This window comes from Cryptomeria japonica, chromosome 2 (genome assembly GCF_030272615.1).
Source record: "Cryptomeria japonica chromosome 2, Sugi_1.0, whole genome shotgun sequence".
NCBI classification, from domain to species: domain Eukaryota; kingdom Viridiplantae; phylum Streptophyta; class Pinopsida; order Cupressales; family Cupressaceae; genus Cryptomeria; species Cryptomeria japonica.
Window position 1 is genome coordinate 650,688,660 of NC_081406.1, and position 15,489 is coordinate 650,704,148.

General features: G+C 34.4%; 1 protein-coding gene across 2 annotated transcripts; it reads right to left on the reverse strand.

The window, feature by feature from the left end:
- Positions 1-11,843: 11,843 nt before the first annotated feature.
- On the reverse strand, positions 11,844-13,949 carry LOC131038399 (riboflavin biosynthesis protein PYRR, chloroplastic). Of its 2 annotated transcripts, none has more exons than XM_057970823.2 (2): positions 12,643-13,949; positions 11,844-12,463 (listed from the first exon to the last, which is right to left on the reverse strand). In XM_057970823.2, the coding sequence occupies exon 1, from the start codon at positions 13,792-13,794 to the stop codon at positions 12,667-12,669; it is 1,128 nt and encodes a 375-aa protein (XP_057826806.2). In that variant the 5' UTR covers positions 13,795-13,949; the 3' UTR covers positions 11,844-12,463; positions 12,643-12,666. The 2 variants fall into 2 exon arrangements, with proteins under 2 accessions (XP_057826806.2, XP_057826807.2); XM_057970824.2 differs by having other exon boundaries at positions 11,844-12,466.
- Positions 13,950-15,489: the final 1,540 nt, after the last annotated feature.

Here is a 15,489-nt window from a genome sequence, read left to right on the forward strand (position 1 = left end):
GACTTTTCTACATTCTTGACAACTATGGGATCTTGGATCTTGGGCGCCATTGTGGATTTCAGATAAAAGCTAACAAAAGATCCTTAGGGTTTCAGGATTTCAAATGACAGACACTTTATACTTAGCAGATAATGGCAACTAGATAAGATCGGTAAACTAGCTTAACGATGTGTTGAGATTGATGTAAATACCTTGAATTTGCTTTGTAGGAGGTTTGATCGCCTTAGATTCGCTTGCTCTTCTTTCTCGAAAACTTGGTAAGTGAAAATGACCCCAAAAATGCTTTTAAGTACACAAAATACCTTATCGGGCTCCGTGCAGGTTAGGTCAAAAACATTAAATGCACTCGGTTCCTCTTTAACCGATTTACTCACCTTTTTCTATTTTGACCGAGTAACCAAACTTCCTTCATTCACCGACTAGACAGGTTTCCTGTATTCACCGACTTGATAGATTTCCTGTAAAGTGCTTCAAAAGACTTTGATAGAATTTCAAACTTACTAATACATCTTAATTATGCAGATTTTGAATTAAGTACATAATAGAATAGGAACTGTTAAGATTTTAACCTTCAGAGAATGCAGTCGCTTCATACCTTTACTGATTAATTTGGAATAGGTGCACCTAACTCGGTAGGTAAGGTGCTTTCTTCATTTGACATAATTTCCTTCCTTTTCCAAATCATCTTTAATTTTTCTTTTATTTCTTCAGTGTCTTTTCTAGGTTGATCTCTGCAATCTCCAGCTAAGTGTCCAACTTTATGACAATGAAAACATGCCATACCAGGATTTCTCCATGATCTTCGGTTGTACATCCCAAACCTTATAAAACAATTGGCACTTATATGTCCATATCTTCCACAACATTCACACCATATCCTTGTATTGTAATCCCATAGTACTACAGAATATTGTCGGTAAGAATCTGTGTGAGTTCGATAACCTCTAGCATTTGTTCGGTGTGCATACCACATATAGTTCTTTTGCTTAAGCCAGTACTTCTCGGTAATATGTCCATATCTATTGCAGTTTTTACAAAACCCTTTGAATTTTGCCTTCTGATGATTGTTAATAGACTTTGTCCTACATTGATTAGATGTGTGACCATATTTATTGCAATTGTAACAATAACCATTGGACTTAGTGACATTTGGTTGCTTACCTTTTCTGATTTGGCATATGTTGGCAGTGTGACCTTGATTTCCACAGTAGTTGCAAATAGGATTCATTCTTTTGATGTTATTCTTGTTTCCAGCTTGCTTTGATGATTCTCCTCTCTCAGTAGTATGAATTCCCTTCTCGATAGAGTCTTTTCCTTTGTAGCCAAGTCCTGCATCTTTGTTGGGTCGTCTTGTATTCAGTTGCTCATCCAACATCTTTGATGCTTCATAAATCTTCTTCAATGTTTCTTTGGATTTCTTCTCTGTTTCAAGTTCATCAGTTAACTTTGATACTTCAAGTTTCAATGCTTGATTCTCATCATTCTTCAGAATTTCTTCATGATGTGCATAACCTAGTTGATCTAATAGGTTTTGTTGAATTCCAGTTAACCTTGTGATTTCATCATTCTTATCAGATACTAAGACTTCAAGTTGTTGTTTCTCTCTCTGTAGATCTCTTTCTTTATCCTCGATTGTCCTTAATGCATCAAGATTTTCAATCATCTGTGTGCTGAAATGTTTGTGTTCTCTTTTCATTGCTTTCAGTTGATCAGCCAGTGCTTTGTTCTTTTCTTTCAATACTCCAATCATTTCTTTAGTTTCTTCATATATATTGTTCTCAGATGATGTCTCAATTTGTTCCACTAACTCTTGAGAGTCCTGCAAATCATCAAATAATCTTCTTCTCACTTTCAAAGATTTTTGCATTTACCTTTGCATGTTTGCAATCACTTGATTAGCATGATCCAGCTCTTCTTGCAGATACACAATCCTCTGAGATTGTTTATAGCCTTCCATTGATAAGATCTTTCTCTTTAGGTAGTTAAACCCTTTTCCAAGATTCAAGCTCTGATACCAATTGCTAGGCCCAATATGGAAAGCTAATGTACTTAGAGGGGAGGGGTGAATCAATACTCCAAAACTTTTCTTCAATAATAACTTTACTATTATGCATAAACCGAATAGTGCAAAAACATAATATAAAGCTAAAACAAATAGATAACAATCATACATGAGTCACTCCATAACACATATATTTTGGTTACGCATAAACTCTTGGTTAGAGAGAAAAACTGCGGTGGGGATGGCACCCACAACTTCACTACTGCAATAATAAAGAGTGCTCGGTTAGAGCTACATGTTTAGCTATTTCTGATAGCTTACCCTATTAGGAGTAACAAGATCTATTAGATCTACCTTGCTAAAGGATTTTACAACACTTCATCTAAATGTTGCACCTGGTTAGACGCTTTACAATTTATAGACTTGGTTAGAGTCTTTTACCCTATTAAAGGTTTCTCTTACAACTTCAAAATATTACAATAAAATCATTACAAATATCTGCAACTTTACATCTAGAATGTTATAGGAGATTCTATGTGCTCAGAATAAGATTACCTTTCTTATAGCATACCTCGGTAACCCATACAGTAACTCGGTAAACCCTTCTGTTTACTCTATTCTTCGACTGTTCTCTGAAAACCTTCTCGGTGACCTCTGTATCTTTGTAACAGTCTTCTTACACTCATGCACACACTTGTTTAACTCTTAACTCATGTTGTATAAATAGATCTCTTATGACGGTGATCCTTTCATTGCTTCGATCTTACAAACACAATTTATTGAATGAATAACCATGCAAATTATTTCATTGGTTATATGACCTCAAAATCATACACAATATTTAAGTGCAATTTCCAATGTGATAACGGTTAGATGTGCCTCGATCTTGTAACACGTTTTCATATGCATGTCCAGGTTCAATGAATCTGGTAACACATTTCACTCGGTGTATATCAACTCAGTGTGTCATCTTTGCTGCTCGGTAGACATGTAAAGATACTCGGTAGACAGCTTGGTGTATACTGTGTTTTGTGATTGCTTTCTTCTATAACCGACTAGACTATGCATACCGACTAAATATCTCAGTAATAGATAACCGACTAGAGTATATAGTATAACTTTGACATAAAACTAATGGCAATCTGATAAGTAGTAACAGTTCCTGTCTCCAATGATTTGATCTTCAGAATGATTTAATCTTACATACCTTGGTGTCTATTGAACTTCAAGTTCTCTGTTTTGATCATTAGTCACAATTAAATTTTATGATTGTACCGGTGTAACTATCTCAGTGTCTTGTACCGGTTGAGGCATTGTTGGATCAGTTATGATCACTCCCACTACTAGTTCTCTATCATATGATATAGATTGATCTATGTATTGCTCATCCTCTTTCACATTTGTGCTCTCCATAATTTTCTGCAATCTTTTGTTATAACATCTATATGCTTTTCTCTGAATTGAATATCCAAGAAATATCCCTTCATCACATCTAGGATCAAACTTCCCAATTGAATCATCCCTTTTGATATAACATTTACTTCTAAAAATTCTAAAATATTTAAGAGTAGGTGTATGTCCAAACCATAATTCATAAGGAGTCTTACCAGTTTCACCTTTGATATGAACTCTGTTGAATGTGTAGACTGATGTACTCACTGCTTCTCTCCAGTAGATGTGAGGTAATTTGGCTTCCATCATCATGGTTCTTGTTGCATCCAAAATGGTTCTATTCTTCATTTCCACTACTCCATTCTACTCAGGAGTCCGAGGTGCAAATAATTGTCTTGTAATTCCATTTATCTCACAATAATTGTTAAATTCATGAGATGTGAACTCGCCGCCTTGATCTGATCTCAGACATTTGATTTTCAATCCATTTTTTGTTTCCACCTTTTCTTTAAAGACCTTGAATTTCTCAAAAGCTTCAGACTTCTCCCTTAGAAAAGTCACCCACATCATTCTAGAATAATCATCAATTATTAGCATGAAGTACCTATCACCTTGAAAGCTTCTGGTCCTTGCTAGACCACATAAGTCAGTATGAATCTAATCAAGCACATCATTATATTTATCATGTATGCTCTTAAAAGAATTTCTAACTTGATTTCCCAATTGACATTCCTTACATACCGGATTATAAGGCTTTATAATCTTAGGCATATCTCTAACTACCTTCGTTGAACTAATCTTAACAATACAATCAAAATTAACATGACAAAACCTCTTATGCGATAACCAACTCTCATCAATATGAGCAATCAAACATGTCTTATCATCGGTGTTCAAGTGAAAGATATTACCTCCAGTATGAGTATCAGTTGCAATCTCCAAACCAATTCTGTTAATGATTTTGCATTTTCTATGTTTGAACTGAAGTTGGAATCCCCTATCCACCAATTGACCAACACTTAAAAGATTGTGCTTTAAACCTTCTACATAATAAACATAATCAATAGTATTCTTGCCATCTAGAGAAATAATACCTCTACCTTTGATCATGCATGCTTTTTCATCCCCAAATCTGACTTGACCACCATTGTATTCTTGCAGGGACAAAAAATTTATTTTATCTCCAGTCATATGATGTGAGCATCCACTATCAATTACCCATTCATCCTTGTCTTCAACTTTTTCTTCTAGGGCCTTTTCTTCATTCTTGATAACCGGTTTTGGTTTATCTTCATTTATAGCATAGAACACCCATTCCTTTCCATTGCCGAATCCACTAGCAGAGTCTTCTACTGGTTCATCCTCTGAATCAGTAATGCCTTCCTCATCTACTATGTAGCATAGTTTGTTTTTCTTGAATCTTTATTTGTTCTGATTAGGATTAAATGATTTCTTAACTCTTTCTTCAAATCTTGCATTCCATTTAGGACATCTAGATACAAAATGACCAATCTTATTACATGCAAAACATTTAAAAGGTGTTTTTCCTTCATACTTACTTCATGTTGGTCCTTTAGGTACTCTTGTAGCAAATAAGGCTTCAAGGTGCTCAAATTCTTCATCCTCTTTCCTCATATCTTCCAATTCTTTTGCATATAAGGCTCTCCAATCACTTTTTCCGGTAGATGATGATGCATGAAAAGTAGGTTCAGACTTTGTAGCTCCAAAGGGTCCAAATTCTTCAAGCTCAAAAGAAGATAATTTCCCAATCAGAATGTCTTTGTTAATTGAAGTGTTTGCCATTGTTCTCAATTCATTAATTGCAGTAGCCTTCATCTTGTAAGCCGGTGGTAGGGCTCTCAAAACTTTAGAAACTATTTCATCTTCACTCAAATATCCTCCACAACATTGAATTCTCATGACAATCTCATTTACTCTTTCCATAAATGTAGAATTTTTTTCATTATCTTCCATCTTCAAGTTCTCATATCTTACCCAGTAACCAGCCAGTTTAGCAATTTTGACAGTAGGGTCACCTTCATTCAGAGTTTGCAATTTACTCCACATAACCTTTGCAGATAATTTATCAGTCAATCCCATGATTTGTTGATAAGTGAGTGCACACAAGAGGGCTTCTCTAGCGCTGCAATCATTTTCAATATTTTTGTCCAAGTCTACAGGAGCAGGATTGTCAAATGTCGGATCATAAGGTGTATATCATTTCTCAGTGATCTCCCAAATATCCTTGCCAAGACATCTAAGATGAGTCTCCATTCGGATTTTCCATATCCCATAGTTTGTTCCATCAAGCTTAGGGATTTCTCTTCTGAAAATAGCTGCCGGTGGATTTGAATTATTAGTCGCCATAGGATCTACCTCAAGCGGTTAAGCTTCTGAAAAAGAGGACCAAATCTCTGATACAAATTGTTAGAATAACCAGTGGACAACTGAGAGGGGGGGTGAATCAATTGTCAATATATTATATTAATCAAACCACTTTATAACCTTTAACCGAAGCACATAAACATTAAATACCAGAATAGCAAAAATAGATGCCGGTAAGAAATAAAACTTAAGAATGAAACAGAGAATCAACACAATGCAACCATACCACATAACACCATGATTTGTACGTGGAAAACTCGGTAAAAGGAAAAACCATGGTGGGAAGTCTAGCCATAGTCAGATAATACTTCTACACAAAGTATGTGATACGATAAGGGGCTTGCACATGCAGGAAGGCACACTGCCTAGAGCATACTGCTCATTACAAAGGAGTCTCACTGACTACAGAGAGGTTATAACCACCTCAATAATTGGACAACAATCCAGAAGAATGAACTGCTAATGATAGCATCTACCATGCCTGATTACAGTCTCGGTTAAGCTCAATACCAGAGGCCTTTGACCTCTTACATAAACCCAATTCGATCACCTATGATCGACCAAATCTCCTTCGCTTATGATATTTCATTCCATGACCATGACCACCACAATCTACAATGAGATCTTACATCAATTTATACAAACCCTAAGGCCTAAACCAATTAGGTTGGCCACCTAAAAGATATTACATTAAGATCATTACATACATCCACATTACAATGATATACCATGTCGGCTTTAGACCAAAACAACATTAACCGATCCATAAATCATCCTAGTAACATGTAGAGAACACGTAACATGATACTGGTCCATAACTTGGATAGGTACCAAACCTAATTTGGGTCCACACACGCCAAAGCAATGCCTCCAATTAGTCGAGGCATGAACAAAGATCACCTTCTGCATCATGAATTCCATCTAGAAGCCGCACCAACACCACTTATGCATCCTATCAAAGACTCTCATTAAAAGCTCTGTCGGTAAAACCCTAAACCCTTACCGGTATAGGCTTACTAGAGTGTATGATAGAATCCGATCATCAAGTCAATACCAACTGACCAAAACATACTCCAGAAACATGCAACACATCAAACCAAACATATTCCATTGATCCAAACATGTCGGTAGTATCCAACTGATAGTCCCTTCTGTCGGTAACACTAGTTCTTCTACCAGTAACCAAAATCCGTCTGTCAGTAACCAATCATAACAACTAGTGTTGACATCAATAACAAAACATCAATGCAACACATAATCAACTCCTTCATATTACCAACACCTATCTCATTGATTTTGATGAAAAAGACTGTAGTGTAGATGCATAGTTTGAACATAATTTTGTGATTTCAATGTGAGTGGTTTGAGTGAGTTGTTTTACAGTCTTTGTTGTTGTATGAGTGGTCTTTGGATCCACATATTGTTGTAATAACAAATTTGAGTGGGTTTCTTTAATGAAAATGAGATACATCTTATTAGCCTATGCATGTTAAAATTGAGAAATTTATATGATTCAACTTGTAAGAGGGAGAGCATCCCATGTTGAATTTATTACGATTTTGATTTCACCTTAATTGATGATTCGTAATGGTGTATTGATTTGAGGGGATTAACCTCACTTGTGTTGAATGGTATCAAAGCCAGAAGCTCTTTAGTGAGCAAACAGATCACTGAATGTGAGGTAGTTTGCACTAGGACTTGAGGGTGTTGGTAAGAGGAGCTCTACAAAGGTTTTGAGAGGTTGCTAATTGTAAACATGTAAAAGAGAAAGAAGAAAATGAAATTTTGATTGGATGCATTCTAATAATTCATGTATTTGTGAGAAGAGCAAGAAAATTAAGGGATAAAATGATAGCTAAGATGCAGCAATAGTTGAATGAAATAAGAGCAGGATTTAAGAGGGTTAAAGAAGAGTGGTCTAGACAAAAAGATGAAGTTGCAACAACATGACATATTGAAGCAATGGAGAAAGTGGTGAATGAAGTTGCAAAAGAAGATCATGAACAAAGAAACTAAAGAAGTTGTGAAAGAGGTCCATGAAAAAGTTGCAAATATTGAAGATATGAAAGAGGCTCTTTAAGAAGATGTTGTAGCAGCAAGAACATATCTTGTGGAAGCCATGAAGCGGCTAAGGAAGAGGATAAGAAAGGACATGATATAAAATAAAAATCTCAAAATTTCACATTGATTATGATATTGATTTGTGGAATGCCAATACAAGAGAAGCAGAGAGGAGAAGAGGTGAAAGTGAAGGTAAAGGTTGATAGTTTTCATTGTGTTGATGAAGATACTAAGTTATATGTATATGTTGTAAGGGATAGATCCATTTCTTTTTGGTGGAGGAGGTCAAATATTGGTGGGATGAATCCCAAAAGAGAGAAGAAGATAGAAAAGAGCAGTTGTAGGAGAGAATCAAAATTTGGTGGATCAATTTTGTGAAAAGGAAAAAGAGTGAAAAGAAAACTTGTTGGAGGAGAGTTGAGTTAGTCTAAGCTAAGTGTTGGAAGAGGAGGAAGAAGAAGACTTCAGATGTGCAGATATTGTAGTAACGAAGTTTGTCGCAAGTTGTTTGCAACTTAGAAGGGCTACCCAACTCCATTTTGTGAGCTCAAGGTCACAATTTTTTACCTTAAGAGTCTGTTGTAGGATAATCCTAGGTGTTAGGCCAATCTTGCATTAACCAAAAAAATAATTTCCAATACTTGCTTGTTTATTTTAATTTTGTTGCTTTCAAGTTGTTGAATAATTTTTTTGTCTAGTTGAAATTTTACTTTTACTAATGGTAACCCAGAGTCCTGTTATTGTCACCATATTGGAAATAATTTTATTATTTAATATTTTATTTCCAAATCTATTCTAGGGTGTTGGATTTTGAGGATCAATTGGGGGCTCAATGGTTTTAACATTTCTCGACAAGTGGCAACAAAAGTTACAAAAGGACAACCAATCAAGTTCTTTAAATGATTCAGTTTTTTTTGCAGATGACAAGTGACGCCATAGACCATATTCCCACCTAAAAAAGTTGAATTATCTTGTTGGATTTCTTGGAAGACCTCCTAGGTGCCAAACAAGTGTTAATGAGGGAAATTACCATTTGCAATTTCTTGAATTTCCCAATTTTGTCATGGGATTTAAAGAGTCACATTCCAAGGCACCTTGTAGACTGGAAGAGAGCCATCTTAACCTCCATACTTGATAGAATTATTGCTCAAGTAGGTACAAGGAAAAATTGGGGGGAGATTTGGTTTGTGGGAGAAGCTAAAAATTTCAACATGTTTTACAATGAAACTAAAGGTGGGCACTAAGGATATCCTTTGTCAGCCAATGAGGACTGATTTTTAGAGTTGTTTACAACCCCTATTATTGTTGTATGTACTCTTATAAGTTGTATTTTGAGTTTGTAGATTTAGGTACCTGTCTCGTTGATTTTGATAAAAAAAAGGTTGTAGTTTAGATGCATAGTTTGGACAAAGTTTTGTGATTTCAATTGTGAGTGATTTGAGTGGGTTGTTTTACAATCTTTGCTATTGTATGACTGGTCTTTGGAACCACGTATTGTTGTACTAACAAATTTGCATGGATTTGTTAGATGAAAATTAGATTTAACTTGTTAACCTATATGTGTTGAAATTCAAAAATTGATTTGATTTAGCTCGTGAGAGGGAGAGTATACCTTGCCGAATTTAATTTTTTTTAATTTCTTCTTGTTTATTGATTCCTAATGGTGTGTGTGGGGAGTACCTTGTGTCACCCACAAATCAAAAGTTCCACTAATCAATCTCAACACTTACTCATGTGCATGTTTTTATAAAGAAAAGCTTGCAAAAAATTATCAAGTGTTATAATATAAACCATGTGCCTCAAAACCATGAACTCACTAAACGATGACCCTAAATTAAATATTTTTTATACTAAGTTTTTTCAATATTAAATATTTTTGCAATGTGCACTCCAATTAACTTTAAAGTTATAAAAATATTTTTTAATTTACTTAATTTAATCCATATTTTTTGAAACATGATTTTGTCTCAAAAGTGACAATTATAGAAGATTCATAATCTAAGGAGGCTAGATAATAGTGTTTTTTCGTTCATCACAAAGTTTAAAACTTTTACTATAATTAATTCCTAGCATAATGTGCATTCCAAGTCACAAAAAATCTTCTCAATATTGTGATTTTGATTGGGATCAATATTAAAATATTTATAATAGTTAATCATCTCTATAAGTTGATTGTTTATTTTGAAGTCAATTGATTTTTTGGGTTTGATAATGATGATTTTGGTTTTAACCATAATTAATTCCTAACATAATGTGTCTTCCAACTCACAAAAAACATTTTTCAATATTGTGATTTTAATTGAAATCAATATTAAAATTTTATAATAGTTAACCATCTCTATAGGCTGATGGTTGAAAGATATTTTGAAGTCAACTGAATTGTTGAATTTGATAATTATGATTTTGGTTTTAACCATAATTAATTCCTAGCATGATGTGCATTCCAAATCACAAGAAATCTTTTTCAATATTGTGATTTTAATTGAGATCGATATTAAAACATTTATACTACTTAACCATCTCTATAGGTTGATTGTTGAAGGATAATGAAGTCATTAAAATTTGTGGGTGAGTGATTTGAGTGGGTTGTTTTACAATCTTTGCTATTGTATGAGTGGTCTTTGGAACCACATATTGTTGTACTAACAAATTTGCATGGATTTGTTAAATGAAAATTAGATTCAACTTGTTAACCTATGTGTGTTGAAATTCAAAAATTGATTTGATTTAGCTTGTGAGAGGGAGAGTATACCTTGCTGAATTTAATTTTTTTTTAATTTCTTCTTATTCATTCATTCCTAATGGTGTGTGTGGGGAGTACCTTGTGTCACCCACAAATCAAAAGTTCCACCAATCAATCTCAACACTTACTCATGTGCATGTTTTTATAAAGAAAAGCTTGCAAAAAATAATCAAGTGCTATTATATAAACCATGTGTCTCAAAATCATGAACTCACTAAACGATGACCCTAAATTAAATATTTTTTATACTAATTTTTTTTCAATATTAAATATTTTTGCAATGTGCACTCCAATTAACTTTAAAGTTATAAAAATATTTTTTAATTTACTTAATTTAATCCATATTTTTTGAAACATGATTTTGTCTCAAAAGTGACAATTATAAAAGATTCATAATCTAAGGAGGCTAGATCATAGTGTTTTTTCGTTCATCACAAAGTTAAAACTTTTACTATAATTAATTCCTAGCATAATGTGCATTCCAAGTCACAAAAAATCTTTTCAATATTGTGATTTTGATTGGGATCAATATTAAAATATTTATAATAGTTAATCATCTCTATAAGTTGATTGTTTATTTTGAAGTCAATTGATTTTTTGGGTTTGATAATGATGATTTTGGTTTTAACCATAATTAATTCCTAACATAATGTGTCTTCCAACTCACAAAAAACATTTTTCAATATTGTGATTTTAATTGAAATCAATATTAAAATTTTATAATAGTTAACCATCTCTATAGGTTGATGGTTGAAAGATGTTTTGAAGTCAACTGAATTGTTGAATTTGATAATTATGATTTTAGTTTTAACCATAATTAATTCGTAGCATGATGTGCATTCCAACTCACAAGAAATCTTTTTCAATATTGTGATTTTAATTGAGATCAATATTGAAATATTTATACTACTTAACCATCTCTATAGGTTGATTGTTGAAGGATATTTTGAAGTCATTAAAAATTTTGGGTTTGATAATCATGATTTGGTTTTAATAATGATTTGTCATTAAATCATACATGTTGCAAATTGTTTGGACACATAAATATCAGTTATAAAGATAAAAGCTATAGAGAATAACTTTTACCTAATAGTCCATGGTGATCCAAAAGATGCAAAATTTGGTTTAATTTTTTTAATTATTTAAAGACATCTAAAAACTTCATTAAAGGGTCATAAACTTGCAAACAATGTTAAATTTTATTTATTTTTAAGTACAATTCTAATATTTTGATTAGCCTTATTTTCCAAGCAAAACAACTTCAAACAAGAGCATTGACTTAACATTTCGTACTGGAAATTTCAAAATTGTATCATAGCTATGAAAACAATATTCACGAAAAACAATTCCAAACAAGAGCATTGACTTAGCATCACTTGAAATTTCAGAATATCTTATAGATGTGACACATTTTTATTATGGCTCTTGTAATTCATAATCCCTTAAAGTATTTGGTCTCTTGGATGTTATTTAGTCCGGATTGGACTCTTAACTTTAAGAAAATGAAACCCCTAATCTTTGACTTTGGATGAAGAGTTTTCAATCTAAGACTCTTTGACTCTTGATTGAAGAGTTTTCAACCTAAGACTCTTACTCCCATACCACTATCAAGAATTCCATACAAAACTCTCTTAATACCCCTAATCTTTGACTCTTGGGTGAAGAATTTTAAACCAAAGCCTCTTTGACTCTTGGGTGAAGAGTTTTCAGCCTAAGACTCTTACTCCTATAACACTATTGAGAATTTGATATGAAACTCTCCCAAAAGAAATTTATTCATTCCAATGATTTATCCTTACCATAGGATGCCAAGTGGAGAAATGTCAACAACACGTTGGAATGGTGTGCAAGTAACCGGTGACAAGCATATCATCCCCGCCCTGCTGGAACAACACGTTGGCAAGTTTGAATGCATCCGACAACTTGACAAATAGAATGCCTCAATCTTTGACTACTACAAAGTTTTCAACCTAAGACTCCAACTCCCATATCACTATTGAGAATTTGATATAAAAAACTCTCCACAAAAAAATATTTATTCAAAACAATTCATCCGTACCATGGAACAACACATGAAGACACATCAACAACTCATTGGAATGGTGTGCAGGTAACCAGTGACAAGCATATCATCCCCGACCTGCTGGAACGACACGTCAGCAAGTTTGAGCGCATCCGTCATCTTGACGAATCCGAGCTCGCCAACTGGACACGGTGCAGCGGCGCCACCTATAATTTTAGGAGCCACGAACGCCACAACCTTATGAATAACGCCATCCGAAATGGCGGGCGCCGAAAGCCCCCCTCCACATTCCCATAGAACCGAAAGAAACCCTCGCTGGCGGCAAAGGTACTCCATAACAGCCCGGGGGGTCACGGGATCGAACTCCACAACCTCCACGCCTCTCGAAACCAAAACCCTCTGAAAATCCCTGCGGGCGCCCCTGGCCGTGGCAACGATCGTAGGGCCCGCGGAAACATCCCAAAGCTTTGCATTTTCCGGCAGATCCAACGACGCCGACATCACAATACGCACCGGCTTGTGCCCGCCGATTTGCCGCGTCGTCAGCAACGGATCATCGCGGCGTACTGTGTTTCCGCCGACGAGGACGCCATCGCAGCGGCTACGAAGCTCAAAAACGCGGCTCCTCGCCATGTGACCGCTCACCCAGGCCGCGTGACCACCGCTAGCGGCAATCTTACCGTCCAAAGTCATGGCATACTTGAGCACCGAAAAGGGGATCCCGTAAAGGCTACTGTAAATCAACGGCAAATTCACAGATTGGCACGCTTTTACTGCCTGCAGATCTGTAACAATGTCCACAATTGCCCCCGCCCTTCTTAGGGTTTCAATCCCCTTACCTTTCTGATCTTTTACGGGGTTCTTTAACCCTACCACTACTCTGCCTATTCCTGCCTCGCAGAGAGCATTTAGGGCCTCCGTCGTAAAGGGTTCCAAATTGAGGTACGCCGTTGCTCCCTTTGCGTGCTCGCTAGCCTTCTCAATGGCCTTTATTTCCGCGCTTTTGCCTCCCCTGGCGCTCAGAAAGCCCTCGGATATGACCTTTGGACCTCGCGCTATGACGCAGCCCGAATTCGGATGCGGTGCGCTTTGTCCTGCGGATCCGCCTGCAATTGTTGCAGCCCTCATTACGTGACCTGCGTCGATTGCCGTGGGCCAAAAGTCTGGCATTGAAAATGCCATGGCCATTGTTGCTTGGCAAGGGAGGAATCTGGAACTAAATTGTTGAGTGCGTTTTCATGAATTTTTTGAAGAAAATGTCCTCAACTTCCCCGCCAGATCGCGCAAATCGAGACAATATTTGGTTTCTCTGTTTGTGCGGAGTCTGTCGTTATTTTCTATAAAGATAATAATATAGAAAGAAGTTTTAAAATAAGTTTGAAAAGAGAGAATAATTTATATAATGAAATTTTAAAATAAATTTGGAGAAGATAAATAAAAGATAAATTTTAAGGGTAGGGCTGTTTATTTTCATATCTCTTTTTTTTCAAAGCTTATTTTTAAGTATTAAGGAGTTGTTGCTCCACTTAAATAAGAAAAGATTTCAATTTATCAGCGCCATGGGGACATGGGTAAGGAATAAAAATTATAAAAAAATTCAAATAATAAAAAATTTATAAGAATCTTTCTTAATAATTTTTTTTATTTTTAATAATTAAGTCAATTATTTGTTTTAAATTTTTTATTTTTTTTTAATTGTAAAAGTTTTATTAATATTAAAATAATGTCATTATTACATCCTTGACAAGTTTTTTTTTTCTCTCTAATCATATATTTAGTCTTGGCTAAGTCAATTTTTTTCCTTAAGAATAAAAGCGAATATAAAATAAAAATATAATGATATGATAATATAATTTTAGAAGAAGATAAATAAAAGAAGTTGTTGAGCAATAACAATTATAATTATTGATAATAACTAGTAATTGTTGTTATTTACAATATCTTATAAATAGAATAGTATTTTTTGTGTAAAGAATTTTTAAAATATGTTTGAAAAAAGAAATGATTTATGTAACAAAATTTTAAAATAAATTTGAAGAAGACAAATAAAAGAATAAGTTTTTAAAAAATAAGAATTATAGTTATTGACTAGCGTTTACCTAGGGAGGTGCAAGGGTTAAGCATGAAGAATTATATATATAATATGTTAGAGAGTATAGTTTAAAATAAATTTGAAGAAGAGAAATAAAATAATAAGTTTTTAAGCAATAAGAATATATAGAGTTGTTAATAAGAGGGAGAGAGAGAGGGGCGTGGGGGAGGGCGTGGCAAGTTACAATCATCGATTTCAAAGTCAATATTAGTTTGTTCATTTAGTTTGAAAGTTGACAAGGTTAATTGTGAGCATTATGACCTTGGGTTGTACACTTAAGGTCATTGAGAAGCATGTAAGCATTCTAGCCTTAGTTTGATCATTAAGGTGACTAAGAGCCATGTGCATGACTATTATAATTATGTCCACATTTAAGTCCTCAAGAAGGATGCTAATCCTCCTTAAGAAAGAGGTCAACGATTTTGGAGTCAATATTCATTCTTTTATTTAGTTTGAAAGTTGACAAGGTCAATCGTGAGCATTATGACCTCGGGTTGTATGCTTAAGGTCGTTGAGAAGCATGTGAGCATTATGACCTTAGTTTGATCATAAGGTGACTAAGAACCATGTATAAGTATTGCAATTATGTCCACACTTATGTCCTCAAGAAAGATACTAATCCTCGTTAAGAAAAAGGTCAAGGTAACTCTAACAAACATACAAAATACATCATCCCAATGATGAGAAAATATGTATGAACAAATAATTTCTAATGCAAGCAATCAAACTTTTAAATATAACATTAATATTAAAAAGCTAAAATTTTCTTTTTATACATTTAAATTAATTAA

Excerpts from the sequence above, each read along its gene's own strand:
- LOC131038399 (XM_057970823.2), bottom strand. The coding sequence starts at position 13,794 with ATGGCCATGGCATTTTCAATGCCAGACTTTTGGCCCACGGCAATCGAC.